The following is a 25,656-nucleotide window of genomic DNA, read 5'->3' as shown; positions in this document are numbered from 1 at the left end:
AGTAGTTAAGCTAATGTATTTGTACACCACATTGCTTTCATTAAACTCATGCTGCTACTGTAATGTTACTATTAATGAAAATGAGTATCTGCTGATGGTTTCTTTATTTACATATTTAGTTTAATATTATAATGGATTAAAAAAAAGGATGCTTACGGTACACTGTTTCATCATTCCTGAATGCCTGTTCAGTGTTGTACTGTGTCTTAGCATACTGAGTTACTAAAGTACTCATAAGTCACTGAATTAGTAAAATACTACAGGTAATGCAGTAGCTATGCCACAACTGCATATCCGGTTCTCACCCATGTCAGCAATCTCATTCAGGTTAATTGAATTACTCCAGTGAGCAATACCTTTTTTCATAAGTGAAGACTTACAGGATGGGATTATTTCATAGTGCTCCTTTTGTATAATTATAAAGGCAGAAAATGCTTTACAGATAAATCATGTGGACGTGGAAAGATACACCTTGCAGATATAGCTGGAATGTCCTTTATCTATTACTTACTTCCCATCAGAAGAAGTTTGAAGGCTTGAAACAGAATAGCAATCTTACGCGTTCCTAAGCTGTTTCACTGCAGAGTCAAATGTTTTAATTTAAATTACCCTGAAAGTGGTACTGCTGAAGTGCAGTATCTGACGGGTGAAAACAATTACTGGCTTCAGTAATTTCTTCAACCACTGCAACTTGATCTGCAAGAGTAAATCAATCTATGTGATGACAGGGAGAATAAAATCAGAAAAGGCAGGGGAAAAAAAATTGCATTTTTACTTGCACAATGATAAGCATGACGATGAGTTAGTATAGGTACATTTGAAACGTACTAAGCTAGTAGGCAGTAAAGCTTCATAAAAAAAAAAAAAAAGCATTTAGGTGGAACTCTTGAATATCTACATTACTGAATGCTTACAGAAATGCTATCTTAGATTATTCCAAATTCTGAAAGGGCACAGTTATGCAAAGCATATTCTGTACTAGGAGTTAAATAGTTTGCTTTTGTCTAGAAACTCTCAGCTGTAGGTATATAGTTACCTGTATGCACCTTTAAGTCATCCCATTCTGCTTCTGTCTTGAGAGGAGTTTTTATTTAATTGAGCAACTAGGTTGATAAGTGTAAAGTTTTATTTTCTTTAGCCCAGAAAAAAAAATCTGTATCCCACTCAGAGTACTTAGCTCATATATGACCAGACATCAACGAGATTTAAAATTACGCAAAATTTCTTACAGTTCATTCTCCAGGGGCAATATTAAGTGTTGTCACATAATAGAAGGCAAATTATTGCTGCCGAGTATTTTTTCTTTCCTTTTTTTTTTATCCTGTAAAATCCAAGATAGCAAAAGAAATCTCAACTGCTTTGGAGTTTAAGGAGAAGCATCCAAATGGGGATTATTGGGCAATATGGTGGGTAGTTGGAGAACTAAGAGGGTTACAAGTTTATCCTTCCTACTGGGAAAATTCTTCTAGCTTTAGTTCTTCATCAGAATTTTCATTGTTTTGTTGTTCTACTGCTGTGTTGAAATTTGTGCACTACTGTTGTGGATTTAGACACATAATCCAAATTTCAATTAATTGAATGCTAGTATTTGTTTACTTCCAAAGATCAAATCAGATCTTGTTATCTTAAAGAAAGGGACTGCTGTTAGTGTCTCTGTCAGTGTCATCTGTCTAACAGATGGCCACCCATTCTTCACTGAAGTTCACTGGACTCCCACAGGTTAACCTAGCCTTGCCATTTTAAGTTTCTGTATTAACAATAGCCAGATTTCTTTGTTAACAAATATTACTTGTTTTTTTCAGTACAAAACTTGGGTGTTCTTGGTTTTCTACCTCTGAGCAAGAGGTATATAAAAAAGATGATGTTCTCAGCAGATGGTTGCTTGCAAAATTCTTACCAAATTTGTCCTTGTTTTTTTGGTATGCCAAGAAAAATGTGGCAGACGGCTCAAAGCAAGGGGTTTTCTTTAGGAACAGAGGAGAATTTAGTGTTGGAAGAGGGGTTTTTATTCATTCATTCATGCAGTTCTAAGAGTTGAATACAAAGTCTTTAGTAAATCTCAGTGTTTAGTAACAGTTTTAAGTAAAAATTTGTGCAAGAAATGTTACAGACCTTATGAAGGATTGGTAAGTCAAACATCACTTCCTTAATAGTGTTTTCAAACAGATCAGGTTATTTGCTATAGGAGAGAGACTCCTTTCATGTCTCCATCACTTTAAGAACACTATTCTGTAAAATTTTAAGACTCTTTTCTTTCTTCTTTACAGCTACTCTTGGTGTTCTACACAAATACTTATTAGTCATTCTGGAGATGGACTTGCTGTCTGGAACCTACCTCTTGGCAGTCTCATTAGCCTGTATTGTATTTCAATCTGGCGCACAGGAGAAGAATTATACCGTGCGGGAAGAACTGCCTGAAAATGTCCTCATTGGCAATTTGCTCAAGGATCTTAACCTAACGCTGGACCCAGATGTGCCCCTTTCCTCACCACTACAGTTCAAGCTTGTGTATAAGACTGGGGATGTACCGTTAGTACGGGTGGAGGAGAACACTGGTGAGATATTCACAACTGCAAACCGCATAGACCGAGAGAAGCTGTGCTCTGGCATCCTTAGTGAGAATCGCTGCTTTTATGAGGTGGAGGTTGCTGTTTTGCCTGATGAAGTATTCAGACTTGTCAAGATCAGATTCCTAATAGAGGATATAAATGACAATGCCCCCCTCTTCCCCTCAACAGTTATTAACATCTCTATCCCTGAAAACACAGCAATTAATTCTCGTTATTCTGTCCCATCTGCCGTTGATCCAGACATTGGTGTGAATGGTATTCAACATTATGAACTCCTTAAGGTGGGTTTCTTCCATTTTTCTGTGTTGTCTTCTGTGTTACTGTCTTTCCACTAATGTTGCCAGTCCTCATCAACCCATTATAAATATGAAGCTGTGTATGATAGTAATGGGACTGCAAATACCTATCTTGAAATGTTAATGTATACCTCTGAGTGCATTCTAGTGCATAATATCTTCACTTCGTGGAAAGCTATTTATATCTATCTGTGTAGTAGTATGATGGAGCATGCATGTCTTTGTGAACTCTCCACCAGTATCCAAATTGCTTATATACTTTGGCTAACAGTCTCCTTAGACCATTAAAGGTATGTCCTTACTGCTACTGACATGACAGTGCCAAGTGCAACAATATTTTGCATTTTGTTTATGTCTCCCTCTTTCATGACTGCTAGATTTGTGCAGTAGAACTTAGCCTGGAAGATCATGGTGTGATGCTCATCTCTATGCCAGTGAATTATTCCAGAATGAAAAATCTGTTTATCAAATCAGTTTCATAATGTTTGGGCAGTGTAATCTCTGGGCAGGAGAAAGTTCAAGAAAGTCACTGCAAGGATAGTTGTGTCTGTGGCCTTGTAAGTGTGGATATTTTGTATTCTTGCTTCTTTTACCCTTTGTAGCAAATGACAGGAGAAGTGCAATTAGGGAACAAAAGAATAACACTTTCACATGTGGTGTTCCAGAACCTGTGCTTGCCAAGTAAAAGATTGCTTTCATTTGAGTTTACTTAAGTCGATAGTTTAGAACAGGAAAGAAACTTCCTCTAAACCTGTTGGGTTGTTGTCCCTGCCTGTGCAGGAATGTTGGAACTAGGTATTTGATAGAGATACTTGCACATATCTTTAACATCCCTTCCAACCTGATCCATTCTATGTTTCTTTGGTTATGTGGGAGGAAGGGCATTTCTTCATTTCCCTTGATTTGGAATAGGGAGCTATTGGGTGATTAGACTGCACAGCAGCCAATCTGACATCCTTGTTATTGACTGGAAGAATATAAACTAGGTAAGACAATATATTGTTTGATTGACTTGATAGCTAATATTCACCGGTATTTACTGGTAATTTAATTTAAAAAAATTAGCTACCTTATTTCGCAGTTCTAAATTGCTTGCAACCTGAAGTAGTTGTAATGGTATGGGTACTAAGTAGTGACAAAGACATACAGATCTATTTCAGCAAATCACATCCCACTAGACACTGCTGGTTATTTATCTAAAAAAAACCCCAAACCCACATGTCTGTCTTATCTGCTCTTGATTGCCTAGAAATTTAACACTTTTCAAGAACTTAATACCAAGTTCGAGGTCTTTGTAGTAAGATTTATTTAAACTTTAAAACTCCTAGGTTGTGCTGAGACCAGACAGATCTATGTGTGAGCATGATTTTTGGTTTTCTTAGATAGCTAACCAGAAGCAAGTTGATTTGAGTGCAGTCTTTTTTTGGCATTTTAAATGAAAATGAAAAGTAGCATATTAAATAACAGTAGCAGTAGGAAATAAAAAACAAAAAAACCAAAACCAACACCAAGGGCTACAGACAAAATGTGGCAAAATAATACATGTTCTGAATAGAGAAGTATTAGCTAATGTGCTGTTTTTCTAGTAAAAGGAACAAAAATAGAAAACAGCAAAATCAGAAAGTCCTGGGATTGAGTGAGCAGCAGTTCAGATCACTACAATAGCAGTCTTGTGAGTTTATTTTTGGACTGTGTGTTCAGAAGCAGAATGTAACAGATCAGCAGAATGATAACATATCTGTATCACACCACTGATACATCTAAAATACAAGCCACAGCTATACCAAAAGTAGTGTAGGTCTTGTCTAAAGGTGTAATGTGAGATGTCTGCCAGAGCCCCAGGTTTCACCAAGAGTTGTGCAAATAACCTTTAAAACAGGTATTAATAATTTGGTATTTGCATTAGGGGAAGAAAATAAAAACAGTTACATTGTGATTCAAGTGTCTCTGAAAGAGTGCTTTTCCCACATGAGGGAAATTGGGTGATATGGACTAACATAAACGGATGTGGACTGCAAGTTCTGAATTTTTGTGCTAGATGTGCTGCTATAAAAATAATTTGTAAAATCTTAGTCCAAAAGATAAATCTATTATATTAATTAATTGCATTTTTCTCTTGTGTGCCAGCTTGTTAGGTACTTTTTAATTTATGGGTCAGCTACCTTTAAATAAGTCAGCATTTTCACATACCTTGGAAAGTATCTGTAAAACCAAGAAGCAGTGTATGACATTCAGACATGGTTTGGAGCATTAACATCCAGGTGTTATTGCATTAGTAGTATTAACAGTATTAATACCCAAAGTGATCATATAAGAAGAGGGAGGAACAACTAGGAGAGATGAAGGGTTCTGGTGACCAGGCAGGGAATGTAGTGTACACAATGATCTATCTGTCAGTGATGAAGAGTAGGGAGATGACAAGGAAAGAGTAGTGGTGTTTGAAAGTTCTTTGCTGGGCAACACAGTGAAAACCTAGAAGGGAGGGGAGGCAAGCAGATAAAGATGATGTTGCTTGCCTTTTTCATCCAAATGCTCTTGTGTGTTATCCTATGCTGTTCTGTAGGGCATTCTGTGAAGATTCTACTGTCTTCTGGCTTTTCATGTGTGTTGACAGAGTAGTGAGGAAACTGCAGCACATGAGACTCCTGATAGGCTGATAGGGCATTTTGGGACACAACAGATGTGAAGATGATGGGCAGGGCAGCATATTTGGAGGATGGCAGAGGAGTGGGAGGTTATAAGGTATGCAAGTAATTTTGTAGAAGTACAAAGGCTGGTGCTTTAGTATGCATGCAGCAACAGAGTGGAATATTTCTTAATATTTTAGAGAGAACAATAGAAAACTGACAAGCTGTGCAATGAAGAGGAAGTTTTTCAGTTATATTTCACTTTTTGCAAAAGTTAAGCTGAAATGCGGTTGTTGTCTCTGTGAAGCCAGGCCTATTTTGGCAGAAGCTAAAGATTTTTTCCATAATAAATTGTGAAAAAAAGTAAACTCACTACAAACTCAGCCAAATAATATGTAGGTCTTTAACACATTTTCATCAACTTAATATCTTATTGGGAAGGTAATGTTCATGCGATGGAATATTTCCTCACTTCTTTACCCTTACCTTACTGCCCCTCTCCAAGTATGAAGGAAAAAGGCTACTTATAATTTTTGTATTAAGTTTCTTTTGCTAAGTAGATAATATACAATCTTCTAACTATATGACAGACTTTCATTTTGTTTTACTCTCATGCATCTTTCAAAAAATCTTTTTAAAATAGAAGAAAACAAAGCATTGTAAAAAAGCTATTCCTGTATAAGAATAGCAAAAGCAAAATTTGCAAAAGCAAATTTAAATTGGAATATGAGTAAGCAGTGACTTCTGATTAAGGATTAATCTGCAAGTACTAATTTTCTGGTTTAACCCCTGCAGGCAACTAGGCCTGCAGGTCTTTGCCCTCTTCAGGGCATTAATGTACATTGTGTCTGCTAATACCACCAAAGTGTTTAAAATACTTACATGCTGTTGTTGATTACATAAAAGGGAGCTGTTTCAGAGCAGGTTTTCAGCTCAAATCACTGTAATGGAGAGTCACCTGCATACTTCCAAAAGGATTAGTAAAAGTGTATGTTTTAAATTACATTATTGTTATTGATTACTTAGCATTTCTTGTCAACCAGGTATACTGTGTACACTAAGTGTTACATCGGCACAACAATGCCCAATTAGTGGTGGGCTGAAGTGAAAGCATAGCTCTGCTCCTGCTGGAGCATTTTCTTCTGTCAGCTAATCCTTTGTGCTAATAGATTGTTGCTCTAATCTGTCGCAGTTTGGGGAAAATTAAATGGATGTTACTGTTACAGTTCCATTACTCTTACCTATTAAAGTAATTTACCTGTATTTACTTATCATCGGAAGCAGCTGGTGCATTCCTTTTAGAATAATATAATAATCTTTTTGTAGCTGTCAGTTCATACCTCTGTAATCTGACAAAATAAATTCTTACTCAGTCTCAAAACACATCAGTCTTGTCTCCAAGGAGAGTTGCCTCTTGCTATTGTAGATCATCTCTTGTGGTGTCTTTCAATAGAAGCTTTCCCCTTTTAGATACAGTTATCAATTCCATCACTGATGGAAAATGGAGTTCACGAAACTTCATCATATTTCAAGCCTGTTCTTGCAACTAGTAGTTCTGGATGAAGGAACTCATGTCCATCTGAGAAAATCAAGAATGAAAGGAGATGTGTTTTGTGGAAAATGAAAGTTAGGAAGGTAGTTGAATCAAAATTATAGAGAGATACTAGATTTATAGTTAAATCAAAACCAGAAAATAAGATGAGTGAATTCATTGTTGAGAAACATACTATAAGCAGTGGTACAAGTTTGATAGTCAAAGAAATGAACAGTCCCAAGCATGAACTGATTGACCCTCTCATTTCTGTTTTCTTATGCTTTCATTACTTTAAGTGGAAGCAGGAGCCATCACTTGTGCTCTCAAACAGTGTTTGAATGAGGGAGGATCCCACAGCTAATCACAGGGAAATTATTAAATTCTTCTGTGTATGGTTTGGTGGCAGGAGAGGACACTGAAGTGGTATATTGGCCCTTTAAATTAGGTCACAGAAAGCCTGGATGGTTAGTTAGGAATATCTGCCTTATGTGACAAAACAGCCAAGATAAAGCCATTTTGTAAATGGACATTTATTAATATTGTCAGGTCTTACTGAATAGTGCTGTTAGACACTAATAAGATTAGGTAAATTTTAGCTTCATTACTGTCCTGTTATCAAAAATCCTTTGCAAATTTATGGCAACCTACTACTAGCAAAGTCTTTTTGCACTTTCTAATTTCTCTTTTATTAGCAATCCTTTCTAATAATTTTGTAAGAGTCATATGGCTGAATTGTAAAAGATGGCTATTCAAGATCCCAGGAATCTTCATTTTACAGACTTTATACTCAGGAAAAGGCCTAATTAAGATAGGAAATATCTTGACTTCCTGGTAAGATGTTGACAGGAACTTTTCAGTTATTTTCATTGGAGAAAGGCTAGTGATATTTCAAGACTAACTGGCACTAAAGCGATAATCACTTATATGTATATTGATATCTCAGGTAACAATAGTACTTAGGTATTTGAATCTAAACCAGAGAAATAATGGTGTTGTTAAAGAAATCCTATTTGACAGTGCTTAAATACATGGTGAAATTAATTATGTGAAAAAAGAATTAGGGTGGGTTTTTTTTCTTTTCACTGTCATGTAGCTTAGTTTAAGATTCTCAGTTTCTGCTTGGATTTGGTAATGACTTGTATTTCATACCTCAGTCCCTTAAATGAATTAGCATAGGGATTTCGTTCAGCATAATATTGCAGATGGGTTAATTTGTCTTCACTGCAATGGCTCATATGGTTTATAGTTCATACACTTGCAGAACAGTCCTGGATCTTTCTCATTTCATGCACTAGCATAGATGGCGAAGGTAATAGGGAGCTCTGGAGTTGCACTCAAGTCAAGCTCTAAGATCACCCTCTACTGTCTTCTAATAAATATGAGGGGTTGGACTTTTTGATTGTCTAAGGTAACTTCTGGCTACCCTTTAGAAGAGAACAACGATCTAGGACAGACAGGCTGTCTTTTGAACGATGCTGAGTAATTTTTTTCCTGTGTCCACAGTAGCAGTGGGCAATAGGCTGCAACTCAAACATCTTTCTCCATTATTGCTCAAAGACCTGTGTATTTGTTTAATGTCATAGCATAGGTTAAGTTTTTTTCACATAGGTGTTTTCTTCTCCTTGTTTTATCCACTGACACATGGATAATTACCATCTGAACTGACAGGAATTTCAGCAGTCCCTTGAAGACTTGGAATACTACTTGTGGAGATGGCCAGCTTCACAAACGGAAATTGTTAGTAAAACTTACCTTCCTTTAATATACCTTTGTAGAGGTTGAAGTGCCATTGCAAGTTTTTTCTTAGTTTTCCAAGTAATTTAGGATTTTTTTATACTGTTTGTTTTGTTCTGTTCATGAAGTAGTAATATGGTAGCTAGGGCTAGATTTGAAAGTTAGCCTTCAGCTAGAGGGAAGTTTAGGCATTAGAAAAAAGGCTCAATTCTTCAAAATATTGAGCCTCACAGAATCTAAAACTCTTCAAATATATGTAACACTTCCCATCGATTATGCAGTTCTGTTAAAGTTCTGTTGTCCTTAGTACTGTTGTGCAGTTTCAGATGCTGACTCTGTAAAACTCTGGGCAAAGGGGCTTCTTGTTGCAGAAACTTGAGATGAGTTGGTTTCAAGTAAAGTAATAACTTCAATATAATGGTTTTAGTGTGAACTTCATAAGTGACTGTCCATTGCTCTAGAAATGAGTTCTTGAAAAGCAAATATATTTTCAGAAGGTGATGATTTTCTTTTCACTCTGGCTTTTATCTGATAGGTGCAGTTAGGCTGGGTAACAGCTTTGTTTCTTGGTTTGGCTGATCCAACAGTTCCCTTCCCCCATGCATTTGTCTTGTTTTTGCGCGTATTCCAAGGTGTGCATAGCAAGTGTTGGCTAAATACTTTTTAAAACACATTAAATTACTTGGGACAGGATACATTTAGGCAACCCCTTGTGTTGAGAAGAGAGGGGAAAAGTCTTGTAGCATTGCAAACCGTGAAAGTTCTTAATGTTAAATAAATCCTAATATCAAAGATGTGCAGAATTTTCTTGTTACCTGTTTCCTAACCGTGTTAAGGATGTTGAAGTAATGAGTAGTTCACATAGAATGGAGTAGAGAGTTTACCCAGCTTTCAGTTTAGGAGAGAAGTAATTGGCTTTCTACCATCATTTGTCTAGGTCAGGTAGTTCTGGATAATATGACATGAACTAAAATAAGCTATAAAATGAGATACAGAAACTTGAGGGATCCTTACGAGTGCTAAGTGACTTTCTAAAATTTTTAAAAGCTCCCCTGCAAATATTTGAAAGGGACAAATAACTTCAATTTTGATCTTATTTTCTGTTAGTCATTACAGAAACTTGGAAGGTGAACTGAGGGAGAAATTATAACTATATGCAGGTAGAATTCTTACCCCTTACATTTGTTATTATCATTGGATATCTAGTGAAATATAGCTGCTTCTTACTGTTTTCTAATTACTTCAAAAATTTTAATGGTTAAAAAAAGCCCCTCTGCAGTTTGCGTAGCTCACTTGCCTCAAAATATTTTTAGGTAATTTTTGTATCATAAGGCAATCTTTGTTGTTTTATGAATGTAGTTCAGCATTTTCCTTTTTACAAATCCTGAACCCCCTTACGCATTTTTCTTATTATCAGAAATACCGAAGTATATTATCATAATGAGAAGGTTTTGTAGTAGAATAAAAGCTTTGCTTGGTAGTAATTTGGAGAGATCTGGACATTTCAGTGGTCATCTATGAGCGTTGTTTTGAAAAAATCACGAGGTCTGAATTTTAAAGGGGGAAATACCTTGTTTTTATTTGTACAGCTGTGTCTCTGAGTAGATAAAACTCTGCTGCTGGCTGGTGGTGGTGAGTCAAGAGTCAAGGTAATTGCTGCTTATTCGTTGATACAAGGCTCCTTTAGTGTGGTTTATGGCATTATTACTGTAAAAATGACAGGTTCCATTATCCTGACATCCCTTTAGGGGATTGACTGAAGACTGGAAGATAAAGTCTTGCTTCCAGGCATGGTGAGTTCCATGAGTTAGGGTGAGGGACAAGTTGGTGTCTCTTTTTGCATTTCAGGTTCTGATTTTCACACTAGCTGTCATGAAACAATAATATATAACTTAGCATGTCTCTGTGTGGGAAGGATGATAGACTTAAGCTGGAAGGCACAAATCTGTCAAATGGAGATCTTCACTTCATCTATCTTACATGAATATTATCTTTTGCTGATGTCCAGACAGATCAGCATGCTAGTTAGCACAGATACGGTGATGCTTTCTGAGCATAATAGAATAGAGATTTGTTTACTTAGTTCTCCTGAAACCAACCAGAGAACACTTCACAATTAGTTCCTCCCCAAAACACATTGAGTACAAACTTGAGTTGCTCTCAACAGCAAACTGCAATAAAAGCAGTAACGGGAAACCCCATGTATCTCAATAGAATGATAGTTTGGTTTGCATATATACACAATTGGAACTGCAAATGTGCACTGTCATGCGAAGTAATGAAAAGTGTCATATTCTTGAGCAGTTACACTGAAGTATACTCGTATGAAAAGTGAATTTTTGTTTGCCATACCATGAGAAATATATAGAAAAATGTTTAATATATTTCAAATCAGTTAACTGTTATTTCATGTTACACTGACTTTCAAACTTGATTTGTTTTTTTAATGAGTACTTTTAAAGTCTTTACAAGTTGCCAGAATTTGTAATCTGGATATATCTGAATTGACTACAGGTGTAAAATGTATGGCAGAAATAGAGATTTCCATATGTCATTTGTGTGTTATGAGATTTAAAGTAAGCTCACTTATTAAAGTGAGCTTTTTTTTCAGGTCGTGGAAGGCTTTATGTAAGGAACAGTACACTGAAATCTTCTTCTAGCCCTTTTTTATAGGTTTAGATGCTAGTGATGATTACCTGGAGAATAGAGTTGCTCGGGTTTTTGTTTTCTTATGTGCTGATTTGTTTTCAGATAGCTGTATCTGAGATACCAAAGACAAAAGAAACAAATCAGTATTACTGGTTCAAAATAAGTCTGCCTTCCAAGAATGAGAGATTTGTGAAGGTTTATGAAGCATGTGAATATAGACAGGTAGAAAATTGTACACAGTTAAATATATTTCAGAAAGTGCTGAAGGATCATTGAAGATGAGATATGTATCCCACCAGTTAATTGCAAAAAAATATTGGCTAAACATTTTGTAAGTGAAAACATACAATAAAATTCTCTAGGAAGATATCTCTGAAAGTTAGAACTGAAGCCAGGATTGAATTTACTGGTCACTTGGTTAAGACTTCATTTGATTTCAGTAGAAGTTGCTTGAGTCTTTAACTTTTCCCTTGTGATATAAAATCCTCCTCAGTTTCAGTCTAAAATAAATCAAGAGCTTTTGAGGAGTAAATGCTTTTTATCAATTATAAAAACAGTTCCTGATAATTGTATCGTCCTTATATACAGTTTTAAAGATGAGAACAAATTTGAAAGCTATATATATAAGTGAGTCCCAAATTTGTCACCAAAGCATTTGTGTGAAGAGGGTGATACCACTGTATGCTTTCCTCAGAAGCTCTCAATGCCTTACATTGTCATAAAAAAAATTCAATAACAGAGAAGACTGAGAAATTCAGCAATGCCTTCTAGATTCTCATGACTTTCAGACAACTTGCAAGAATTTCAGAGGCTTCAGATTTCATCATGTGTTTGTTTGCCATTTTTTAAATACTTCCCTAAGCTGTGTGCCATTCCAACAAGGTAGCAGTTGTTTGCTCACTTGTAACTGTGAAGCTTTACTGCATTAGATTGTTCACAGTTTCTTAAACTGTAGAGATTTATCCTGTGCCACTGTGTTTTTCACTGGTAAGTCTGGAAATCCACATTTCATAAATGTCTCTGTCCTACTGCATTTACTAGTAGGTTCTTAAACAGATAAATGCTTAATGTGTCATTCCTGGAGCAGTACTTAAAACTGTTTCATTGATAGCTGTTTGTCTTCTTTCTTTATGGAGCTACCAAATGCAGCCAGCAGGACACAAACTGATCTTGCAGCCATCCAGTGAGCACTACATAAGCCTGTTCTTGAGTCTGTGATAAGTCACCAGATTTCTTTGCGGCTCTTCCCTGTGCTATTGAAAATCTGTCTTACCTGCTTTGCATAAATCGGGGCCTCCCATAATACTTAGGGATCAAACACTGCTTCCAGGTTCCCAGCTGTTATCTTTCCCCAGATCTGATGGGTGAGAACAGTGCTAACAAATCATCTCTTCTCAGAACTTTTTTCTCAGATGCAGTAAAAAAACAAAGTGGCTTAGACTATATAACTGTTTAGCTATTTTATATATATTGGACATCTTTTATGCTGGCAGATTGCTAACAATGCACTTAGAACAAATTAGCTTGCACCAAATGATCTTTGTGACTGTCTCAATCTATGTTTTTTTAAAATTCATATTTTGTACATCACTAAGGAAAGAGGAGCTTTTTCAGAATACCCACAGAGTTTACTGCCATTGTACTGGTATATTTATATATTCAAGGTCAGAATCTATGAATAAAGGCAATTCTCTTTGCCCCTATTTTATCTTTAAAGAATGACTTGACATGGGTTTCTGAATTTCAGATCATTTATTTATGAGTTGTGTTTAGTGAAACTGACTTTGGTTTATAGCTAGTAAGCATCATCAAAAAGATTTTTTTTTGTAGTTTTCTTAGTTAATATTTGTCAATAAACTGATTTATTACTGAAAAAGAAACTTACTGCTAAAGACAGCAAGAGCTATCACTATCCAAGCATGAAATATACTGTGTTTAAAAAGCACTATTATTTTTGACCAAATATGAAGTAATTATCACAAATTCTAGAAGCTAATCAACTAATTTTACTCCCTGTTGCTCCATAAATTGTAAATGTTCTTTGGCTCTGTAACAACTCGAGTTTCAGAATAATTTTGTTAGGATTATTTTCTGTTTCTTTTACTTATTGTCATGGCTGCAGCAATACAAATTTTACTTGTATTTTGGGTATCTATAACGAGAAACCTTGAATTAGGTTTCCAGTAGATTGCATGCAAATCTTAACATTATTCAATTTCTTATCATTAAAACTAAAGCAGAAAAATTAATCCTCACAAAGTTATTATGAAACGAGAGTTGTTATGGATCCAGTTATTTATGAATAGTTGCCATTCTACATATACACAGGATGATCCAAAAAGTACAGCTATTTTCAAAATGTTCAGTAAAGAAGAGAAAAAGTAAAGGTGAAGGATGATGTTCACAAAACTTTCATATTTTCGTTTGTTCACTTTTCTATAGCCTCTGTTCTTGGGATCAATGAAGATCTCCAGTTTTTAAGAAATGTTTTGAAAATAGGGAAGTAGTTTCAGTTTTCCTGATTTTAGTGGTCAGAAAGTACACAATTAAAATATTAAATAAGCTTTCACAATACTGTTTTATTATTTTAACTGTGCTTTTAGCTGTTTTTCTCCCAAATATACGCTGCATAATATTTTTCTTCCTTTCAAGAGGAAGTAAAGGGAGAAAAAGGTAAGTCCAAAATTATATTCTTTTAGCTGTCAAAGAATACATTAAAATTGAGTGTCAACTGTGGAATGTGGCACTTGACTGCATTAGTATGGCTATTTTTATTCCTGAAAGAAAGGTTTATTACAAAGTAATTTATATTCCCTAGCTCAGAAATTTAATTGGTCTGAACACTGAAGTCCCGTAGAGCTTTTGATGCTGGGACATGTAGCAAAGAGCATTTTAGACAATTTTAAAGAAACTAAAAGAAATACTGGTAAAAGGAATGAATTTTGAGTCATCATCTGTCAGTATTGAAATACATTTTTCTTGCATTGTGCTATAATTGCTGGCTCTATTAATGTGATGTGTATTACTGCTTTGGTTATTGCTGGTTTTCCAAAGTCAAATAATTGTAATTTTTTCTCTTTGCTTTATGAAGCAAATTGGCATTTTCTGTGTTTTTCCCCCTTTTCTTTTGAGTCAGGATGCTCTCTCTACTTTTCAGAATGGGACATTGTATGGCTTTTTCACTTTGAAATTACTTTTTCTTCACTTTAACCCCATCCCTGTAATTTTAATTCTCATTTCCATCAGAGACTCTTCAAACCTATTTGCTGTAGTACATTTAAAGGTATAAACAAAGTAGGAGCTTCTGTTTTGTTCCATCTTGTTTGCCATGTAACTTCAACACTAGTCTTTTGGCATGAATATATTGGTACTTTGCATTGGTGAATTGACCTTTGTATGGAAAGTAAACACAAAGTGTGAACACCATACTTTGTAAGTCAGTCTTACAAATAGATAATAAAGATGGATATAACTTTGCTATTTTCCAGTAATGTTGCACATCTTTTACAGTTTCTTGTAAATTACATGTTCATCCAAGATACTATGCTTGCCAAGTATCAGAACATGAATCCTACTCCTAGAAGTTTACAGATTACCTAGTTCTCTGTAAGGTTGTACATTAATTTTATGGGGTTTTAACTTCTGAAGTAGTCCAGTAGTTGTCTTCCTCATAAAAAAACCTTCAACTGCCAACATCATTCAGAGTTATTGGCAATTAATTTGAATGTCTAACTGGAACTTTAACAGTGTCAAAGAAAAAAAAAAACATTTACTCTGTGTTTTAATGTCTGCTTCTGATGTTTAATTTTTTACAAGTTCAGATTTGAGGTGTGCTATGTTAAGACTATTCTCCATACCTTCACATATGAATCTTAGCTAGACTTCTGTCTTCAGCCTTTCTTTGTCCCTATTTTCAAAGTCTAAAAAAGTTATCTCTGCCAGCCTCGTTGTTGCTGCCAAGTATTGAAAATTTTCTGTGGTGGTTTTTTCTTTCAAGGTTGTGAGCATGGGATCCTAGAATGTAAAAGTGTGCACTTTGCTCATAATGAAAGGAAAAATGAACAAAAATATGTCCAAAGACTGAGTAAAAATAATAGGACACAGATTATTCCTAGTGGTGTTGCTTTTAGTGCTGTGGTATATGGATAGCAGGATTATTCTTTAGAATGCTTAGGACCCCTGTAAACAATCACTTTTATCACCAATTTTTCTGCTAACTTTTGGAGAGACTATAGGAGCAGTCTGGATAGAAGTGTTCTGTTACTTAGAGCAGTGCTGTATGAGCAACAGTGGTGTCTTTTTCAAACTGCTTTGGCAGTTTTTTTGAAAGGGTAAAGCTGACTTGAAAATGTGTAATGGTATCTAAACCACTAGTCTTTGTGCTTTCAGAGTGTTTTTTAATGTATGTTCTGTACTCTGTTGTGATCTTTGGGAGTCACTGAACTGTGAGATTAGCCTATTGTGGTTTTGTTACTGGCCTACAGAGTAGTCGTGAGTGAGTCACTTCTGCATTCTGTGCCTCAGTTTCCTTATAGCTAAGTGATGTAAATGATACTGACTTGACCTTGGAGTGGCCTTGCTGGATGAAAATTATTTTCATCTCATCTTGTATGCTGTCTCTAACACTTGGTATCCGATACTTAGAAGAGACTTTAAGAACAGCTCAAGCCTATTTTCCCAAGCTATTACTGAGCTTTCAACAATTTGAGACTCATGAATTTCTAGTCTAGAAGTGGTGGTTCTGATATTCTATCTGGACTGTTTTCATATGTGCAGGCTTGTTTTGAGTGTAGACTGGAGAAATGAGGGCAGCAGAAAAGTAAATATATGAAAAAAGTAGTATTTGATATCTCTAATTGTTTTTCATTAATGAATGTGAACGATTGATCTAGTAAATACGTTTTGAGAACTGGATGCTAAGAATTGAGGAGGATGCCAAAATACTCCTGCTAGAAAAAACCTGTCTATCTTAGAAAATAAAGTTGACAGTATTCAGGATATGACAAAATTGAAAGGAACCCTTTGCAGAAATGAACAAATAATTGGAAAGGATTAAGGAAATCGAAGTGATGTAATTGTTAGAATTGTTTCAGTCTTTTTGTAGTAATGTTAAGGCCAGTTTTCCAAGGAAGTAGTTGTTTAGGTATACCTCCTAGGGTTTTTCATTCTTCAGAAACCAGTATTCAATGCATTGTCTGCTTCTTCATTCCATATTATTTTTTACAGTTCTTTTGCAGCTTGAAATGGTTCATTATTATCCTTATTTTTTGTTAATTTAATCAATAGCATTTTGGTTTCCCTGCTTCAAAGGATGAGTAAGGTGTTGTGTGTGGTTGTATATACAGAGAGGAAATCTTTGGCAGAGCTTTACATTTATAGAAGTGCTTTCATAATTGGAAGTGGAAAAATAGCAAGTCATGATATAGACATTGCTAATAAACTATGTCCTTAACATTTCTATAGTGGTGGAGCTACTTAGGATTTTAAGTAATAAAATTCACTTTAGCGTAATGCATGATTGGAAGCTTCTGAGTCCTACTTCTACTGTGGATCTGAACCTGTAAGTTCAGCGTACTTAGAGCTGACCATTGGCTTGCATCAAAGGAAATGTGAAACTGTGTGTGATACTGATAGAAAACCATAAACTAAACAAAACTCATAGGAAACCTGGCCTAGAAATTACAAGTCTGTAGTAGTTTTCACAAAGAGCTAGTGCTTCAAATATGCAAGCAACTTTGCATTTGCTGAGCTTTGTTTTACAAAAATGTCTTACCTTTGTAATTTTATTTTCTCCGTTGAGGTAGTGTCACTCCCAAACTATCTGTGTTAATAACATCTTTAAGTACCTTTGGGTCATAAACTGTGTAATGTGATAAAGGTCATGTGAATGGTCAGTCTTTAAACTGGGCAGCTGTCCAATGAATCTTAATCATCTACAGTGCATGAACATGTCACACATGCTGCATGTAATAGTGATAAGGGAACTTTATTAGAGCCACACAACATATGATATTGAAGATCTGATTGTACTCATATGTACCCGTTGAAGGAACTTGCATCCATTATTGCCTATTATGTAGAATATTATTATTTAAGGCTTTATCTTGATTTTAGGAATTCATATTTTCACATTCAAAGTACCAACTCTGAAAGAAAAATGCAAGTTGAAGTTTCAGCTTGTATTAAAAATGTTATACATTGTGTAACTACTGTCCAGTTGTCTCAGTTGAAATTGTGGTAGTTTTTTTGCTAATGTAACACCACACAGTATTGGGGCAGTTCCATACACCTTGACAAAAACAGGCAAAGGTATCAGTGGCTGTGACCTATCTTGTAATTTTGCAGGAGATACACAGAGGACTTCTGTCTTGCTACAACTGAAATAACTAGCAGCTAGCATACACAATTTTTTTAACTTTATGGGAAGATTTTAGGGTCCTTTGGACACAAGATTGCATTTCAACCAAGGTCTGATTATTAAGTAATTAATGAATTACTGGATTACCTTCTAAAGAAAAGCTCATCTTTCTATGTATTTCCTTTTTTGTGTTCTGTTTATTTTCCAGCATTGCTGTATTTGGCCTGCTTGATTTTAGTCACTCTAAATCTGCTTATTTTAGACTTAAGGCAGTGTAAGATTTTTAGAAGTAATAAAACTAGGTGACTTTAGGAGGATGGTTGACATGTAATAAATAGTTCTGCACTTGTAGCTTGTTGCAATATTCATTGAAATAAGTTACGGTAGAACATGAGGAAAAGTCAGTTAAATGTGTTGTCTGGCCCTTTCTTTAAGATTCAGTTGAACTGAAGACTCATCCTATTATGCTTGTATGGTTATTTAACACAACATGCCTTCTCTTCTATATTTCTTTGAGAAGTTACTCCATTTTGTCAACTTACTGATCTGTGAGTGTAAATTCTGAAGTTATTTTGAACACAAGACTGTGCCACTGTTTTGAGTATTTACCAGAAGATGGTCCTTTTTCCCATTCCTCTCAACAATGAAACCCACATTAAAATTTGTGGTTTGATAGAACGTTCATTCACTGTCTGGGTAGTCAGTACTGCATGGATGTAATGGAATAATTTGAGTTGCTGTGATACTGCAATATGCATGTCTACAGGCAAGTTATGTGTAGTGCACTTTATGGGAATTTTGTCACAGGCAGTCCTGTCCCTAATATTAGAAACTCTTCTAGCTTATCACATTGTGTCCATGTGTAGTTGATCATGTGTTTTTTAATCTATTTAAATGTTACATTTTTTAAAAAATATTTTAATTTTTTTATTTACATGACAGCCCAAAACAGCTCCGAAAAGGACATTTGGATCCATTACAAATGATCAGGTAAATATACGGTAGGGGGTGTTCAACAAGAATACTAACTTAATTTCTTCAGTTACTGCTGTGTATGTGAATCCACTGAAGAGGGTGTTCAGAAAATTGAAAAAGCTAGCAGAGTTGTTTATTGCCCTAAAAAGAACCTAGTGATGAGGGTCAGAGCCTCTTGAAGCTAATCCTGGCTCTGAGATGGGCATAACCTTGCTTTGCCTCAAATAGGTATGTTACATTGCTTAAACTGTAAGATTTAGATTTTAAAAAGTCAATGTTTTTTATTTCTCACTCCCAGCCTTCTGGACTGGTGAAGGTGATAATGTAGCAGATAATTTTTATCAATAATTTTAAAGGTACTATAGAAATGTAAATTGTCTGTTCTGTTTTCCTTATTGGAGTCATACCCTTTCTAGTGTGAATGAAACTGGCAAATTACTGCAATAATGTGGTGACTGAGGCACAGTTCAGTCCAAATAACAATCTGACCCTAATGGAAATTTTCACTTCACTGAGGTTTCAGTGGTGATAGAGTCATTTACTTCAACATCAAGAATTGAATCCTGAAGGGTTTTCTTCATGCTTATCTCAGGATTTTTACCTCTAGATTTCTTTGTTCATAAGGGAGAGAATTAGGTATTTATAATCTTATAAATCATCAATTTTTTTTAAAGTTTAGAATGAGAGAAATGTCTGTTCTTAGAAGAAGTGTTGGTTAAAACAGCATATTCCTACCTAAACCCTTAAACAACATGAAATGGGCTTGCTTGAATTAGGACAAAGTGTTATGTCCTGTAACACTATTTTTATTTTTTTTTTGATAGTTTAAAAAGTTGTAGGAGAGTGTAATGAATAGTGAGAAACACTTGGAACTCATGTCAGTAATTAACTTGGAAGATATCTTTGCATTCTTTTCTAATTCTCCAGTAGTTTACTGCTAGTGATTGGGAACTCTATTTTATACGAAAACGTCTATGCTATAAAGAAAATGTCTTTCTCATACTTGACAATTACAGAAAGTCAGAAATGGGTATGCATGTATTGGCTGCATGTATTCAAAGTCTATATAAAGTGTTTGTTGCAGTTGGGGGATCTAATGACAAAACAATCAGTGCCCATCTGTCAAATTGTGTACAAATAAAGCAAGAAAAGATCGCTGACAGCTTTGTGGGTTTTCTCCCTCTAGCTTCTGTTACCTTTTTTTTTCTGGAAATCTATGTTAAACATAGGATATATATAATTAATAGTTTGAGTAATTATGACATTTATTGCAGAGAACTCCCTAGTCAGGTTGAAGATTAAAAGGAAACTCACACTCTGCCTTCATGAAGACATCAGCATAGAATTACCATTCTAAAATTTAACGTAATTGCTTCCAAATTTATATATTGATTTAGGAACAATTTGCAAGGCTTATGTTTTCATATGCCAAAGCTGTGTTTGTTTTATTGTTTCAAAATGTGTTCCAGTTTACTTTGGAATGTCCCTAGTTGCAACTTAATGCTGCAACAAATACTGTGCAAGTGGCACAGTAATTTTTGAAATGTGGATGAATAGTTCTTTTCCAGGAAATAACTTACTACTTATGTAAGGTCAAATTCCGGCTTTGAGAAAACAAATCAGTGAAAGAGTACAGCTTTACATAGAGTCAGACCTATAAATGCACTCACTTAATGGTGGGTAGCAAGATAGAGTGTATACAAATCTTTTCCAAGTAATGAGAAATAAGAAACCTTGCACACAGGGAAGATTTTCTTTCCCTTTGGTCTTAAGTGTCTCCAGTTGGTTTAGAACATACGTACAATGACATGAGCACAGGCAAGAGACAAGCGCGCGCGAGAGAGTGAGAGCCAGGCTGAATGCAGTTGTTCATTATTACAAGTATGACACACAAAAAAAACCCCTAATTAGTCATTATCTTCATCAATGTTTTCTTTTTCTGGTCATCCTATACATTCAGCTTTAGTGATCTGCATTCTAACTCTGCCTTTATGGAAGATAACAGTTGTGGAAAACTGCCTTTACATCCTTTCTTCCTCTGAAGGGTGAGAGGTGGGAGAAGATATAATTCTCATATTGTTAATCCCCGCTTGTCTGAGCGGACAGCAGAGGACAAAATCTAATTCTAGATTCCAAGCTTTATTTTACTAGACTGCTTTGTCAATACTTTATTTTAAAAGAAACTGTTTATGCAATATATGTAGCATTTCTTCACAATTCCAGAAGTGTTAGGTTGTTAATATTTGTTTATGGGGTTTGTTGTTATTTTCAAATGGATCTAGTAGTTCTGTGATATTTTTTGAAATTAAAATAGGTGGTCTTTTCCTTCTGGGATTGTAATTTTGACTACAAATACAAAATACATGATGAAGAAAGAAATAGTTTTAATGACTTTAAAAAATGTTTCTTCTAGACTGTTATGACCTATACCATGTAGCCCCTGAATTACGTAGCAAGCCTCTTTTCAATTATGATGTTCTTGTTTTATGCTAATGGTTTTAGTTTATGTCCAGAGTTCCTCCATGAACAGGAGGAACAGTCCCTTTATTTTTCTTCTTTTCCTTGAAATTGAATACTGGTTCTGGTCCTCCAGTGTATGCCACTATCTTGCCTTTGGATGTGCTTGATCTTTGACTTCATTCTGCTTCTCCACACTGACTCATACAATAGAGAAACTAAATTACTCCAGGAGTTTAATAACTTTTCTGTAGAAATAGAAAAACTGGTTAAAAAAACAAACCAAAACACCACCACCACCCCCTCCAACTGCGTGTGTCCCCTAACCCCTTTTTTAAGTATCTGTCTTCGCATGTTTGCTCTAGAGGTTAAAGAAAAATCAAATATTGCAAAATAAATATAGTTGTGTCCCTGTATGTAGCATATAAATAAATATATATACTGTGACTATTTCAGTACTTTAATGAGATGTTTATTTAAATATACTGTCATGCTAAAGTATGTTCTTTCTGTGTCTTGTAGGGTCAAAATGTATTTGGTCTTGATATAATTGAGACACCTGAAGGAGATAAGTGGCCTCAACTGATTGTCCAACAGATCCTGGATAGGGAGCAGAAGGATACCTATGTGATGAAAATTAAAGTTGAAGATGGTGGAAGCCCTCCAAGATCTAGCACTGCCATCCTTCAGGTGACTGTGACTGATGTGAATGATAATCGCCCAGTCTTCAAAGAGAATGACATTGAAGTTAGTGTTCCAGAAAATGCTCCAGTCGGCACCTCTGTTTCTCAGCTCCATGCCACTGATGCAGACCTGGGCTCAAATGCACAAATTCACTTCTACTTCAGCAATCAGATCTCCAGTTTGGCCAAGAGGCTATTTGCCATTGATAACAGCACTGGCCTCATCACTATAAGAGAACCACTAGACAGGGAGGAATCTTCTGTACACAAGTTAACTGTTTTGGCAAGTGATGGCAGCTCAAGTCCATCAAGAGCGACAGTGACTGTTAATGTCACAGACATTAATGACAATGTCCCATCAATAGACACAAGATATATCATCAATCCGGTGAATGGGACAGTGCTTTTGTCTGAGAAGGCTCCCCTTAATACAAAAATTGCTTTGATAACAGTAATGGACAAGGATGCTGATCTGAATGGAAAAGTTACTTGTTTTACAGATCATGATGTCCCTTTTAGGCTAAAGCCAGTGTTTGATAATCAGTTTCTCCTGGAGACAGCCACGTTTCTAGATTATGAAGCCACACGGGAATATGCCATTAAAATAGTGGCCTCAGATTCAGGGAAACCTCCCTTAAATCAGTCTGCAATGCTCCTGATCAAAATTAAAGATGAAAATGACAATGCCCCAGTTTTTATGCAGCCTATCATAGGTCTTTCCATTCCTGAAAACAATGCTCCTGGTACTCAGCTAACCAAGATAAGTGCCACAGATGCTGACAGTGGGCGCAATGCTGAGATCAGCTATCTCTTGGGTTCTGATGCACCCCCTATTTTCAACCTTGACCGCCGTACAGGCATTTTGACAGCAGTGAGAAAGCTGGACAGAGAAAAGCAAGACAGGTACTCCTTCACTGTGCTGGCTAAGGATAATGGGATGCCACCCTTGCAGACCAATGCTACTGTGACAGTGTCAGTCCTGGACCAGAATGATAACAGCCCTGCTTTCACCCATAACGAATATAATTTCTATGTGCCAGAAAACTTGCCCATGTATGGCACAGTGGGGCTTATCACAGTTACAGATGCTGACTCTGGAGAGAATGCTGCAGTCACTCTCTCTATTTTAAATGGTAGAGATAATTTCATTATAGATCCACTTACGGGTGTAATAAGACCTAACATTACCTTTGATAGGGAACAGCAGGGGTCATATACTTTTCAGGTGAAAGCTGTGGATGGAGGAAGACTGCAGCGTTCCTCAACTGCCAAAGTAACCATCAATGTTGTTGATGTAAATGACAACAGGCCTGTTTTTGTTATTCCCTCATCTAATTATTCATATGAATTGATTCCAACATCAGCCATCCCAGGGTCTGTAGTTACTAAGGTCTTTGCAGTTGATAATGACACAGGAATGAATGCAGAGCTCCGCTATAGCATCATAGGAGGGAACTCAAGGGGCTTGTTTACAATTGACCAATTAACAGGCAATATTACTTTGAAAGAAAAGGTAATTACATCAGACCATGGCTTGCACAGACTGGTGATAAAAGTCAATGACCTAGGACAGCCGGAGTCTCTTTATACTATAGCTCTTGTGCATTTGTTTGTGAATGAGACAGTCACCAACAGTTCCTACATACAAGAGCTAGTGCGTAGGAACATGGAAACTCCAGTTGTCCAGAACATCGGGGATGGTGAGATAACACCACAAACAAATGATTATGTCAAGATAATCATTGCCATTATTGCAGGCACCATGACAGTTATTCTAGTGATTTTTGTAACTGCTTTAGTACGGTGCCGCCAGACGCCTAGGCACAAGGTTGTACAAAAAAACAAGCAGAGTGGTGAATGGGTTTCCCCAAACCAAGAAAACAGGCAGATCAAGAAAAAGAAGAAGAAGAAGAAGCGCTCTCCAAAAAGTCTCCTCCTCAACTTTGTGACTATTGAAGAATCTAAACCTGATGATCCTGGCCACGAGCACATAAATGGCACTTTAGACATTCCTGTAGAGCTAGAAGAACAGACTATGGGAAAATATAACTGGGCCACCACACCAACCACATTTAAGCCTGATAGCCCAGATTTAGCAAAGCACTACAAGTCTGCTTCTCCACAGCCTACCTTTCAAATTAAGCCTGAGACTCCTGTACCCCCCAAGAAGCACCATGTTATTCAGGAACTGCCTCTAGATAACACCTTTGTGGTGGGCTGTGACTCAATCTCCAAGTGCTCATCAAGCAGCTCGGACCCTTACAGTGTTTCTGAATGCAGCTGTCAAGGAGGCTTCAAGACTCCAGGCCCCATACACACGAGACAGGTAATGGAGACTTTAAGGTGCTCTCTTTCTCCTTTCCTTTTTTCTTTGCCATTACTATGACTTTAGCTCTAAGCACTTCAAAATATTTATTTTTTTTGGCAAGGATTAAAAGTTTGAAAGGTCATGTTTGATAGAGGCATTGAAGAGTAAACAATTTCAGATTCATCAGTATTAAGGGAGAAATTGAAAAGATGATGAGTGTTGGCTGTAAGGAAATTGAATTATTAAATTGGTGGGTATTCCTGACTGCAGATGGCAGCATGGCACTTTCTGCATTACTGCAGTACTTAGTGAGGCTCTGTCAGGCAGGGAAGGGTTGCAGTACTGTCCTCTGTAGTATTGTATGCTCAAGACCTGAAGTCTTCTAGGCCAGGTGGAAAGCAATAAAGCTTTACAGGATCTGATAAGTGGTTCTTAATATTAATGGCATCTGGAATTGCAGCCTTCATTTGGGTGTAGCTTTACTTCAGGGTCTCTCAAAAGCAGGCGAGGATTTTCCTCTGAGAGTTTCAGTGTCATCTTCAGACTAGAAACATACTAGACTATGTAAGTCTGGTGGAATGACAGAGTTGACAGGCAAAGTTCGGGGAAAATCAAAAGCATCAGTATAATTGATGTCACTTATTTGGTTCTGTGCCTTATACATCAGATGCTAGCTCCTCAGAAATTCAGTATGGCAAAGGAAATGTCTAAAGAACCCTCAGCTTAAAATTAGAAATAAAATGAGAACCAGAGTACTGTCTGTTCTTCTAGACCTTACAGAAGGGCACTAAGTCACTGGAAATGGAATCTGTTTATCCATTTTCTGGAAAGTTTCATTAATAATAAAGCTTTGCTGTTTGTCTCTTCTTTCTTCACACATATCATAAAGTTTTCAGTGAAAATAGTTTTCTAGTTAAGCTTTAATTGGTCAAGGAAGTGATAATTAAACAATATTTCAGAAGAGTTTATTATGTTATTGATAATATATTTTAATAGTTTCGCTTCAGATCAAATCTTCAGCATATCTTAGTCAGTCAAGGCTTTTTGCTGCAGCTGATGTTTTGAATTCTTTTCTGACACTGTTTTCTTACCACTGTAGTAATAATAAGTTGTGGCTAAAAAAAGCTTCTCATTCAAAGTAGTCATCATATTTTTGAAAACTGAAGGATGGGTTTTCTATTTTATTCCACTTTCCAACACAATTCTGTGCAGTTAGTCCATATCACTACACTTTATAAAACTTCCTTTTTTTTGAGATGCTTTAACAGAAAAACTGAAGGGAAAAAAAATATTTTTCAGACAGCAATGAAAAAGTGGTTTTTTTGAGATCTTAGTATTTTCTATTAAAGATATTTGAATGTGCTAATTTAAATTGCATGTCTGAAAAGCTTCTTGTTAATTGGTTAATCTGTTTGAATTCTCCTAACTCTGAGGAGGGAGATGCTGTTTCCAGAATTTCTACAGG

At 36.0% G+C, this 25,656-nt stretch overlaps 1 protein-coding gene across 1 annotated transcript in view; it reads left to right on the top strand.

Moving 5' to 3' along the window:
* Positions 1–2,276: 2,276 nt before the first annotated feature.
* PCDH11X (protocadherin 11 X-linked) overlaps positions 2,277–25,656 on the top strand; it is a 29,739-nt gene continuing 6,359 nt past the window's right edge. The window contains exons 1-2 of the mRNA XM_009997169.1: positions 2,277–2,851; positions 21,723–24,209. Of these exons, the coding sequence (XP_009995471.1) occupies positions 2,312–2,851; positions 21,723–24,209 (3,027 nt within the window). The 5' untranslated portion in view covers positions 2,277–2,311. The remainder of the gene's footprint in view (positions 2,852–21,722; positions 24,210–25,656) is intronic.

Source organism: Chaetura pelagica, unplaced genomic scaffold (assembly GCF_000747805.2).
Source record: "Chaetura pelagica isolate M959 unplaced genomic scaffold, ChaPel_1.0 scaffold344, whole genome shotgun sequence".
Classification (NCBI taxonomy): Eukaryota; Metazoa; Chordata; class Aves; order Apodiformes; family Apodidae; genus Chaetura; species Chaetura pelagica.
The sequence above is the reverse complement of the archived record's forward strand: the minus strand, read 5'-3'. Positions and strand labels throughout refer to the sequence as shown.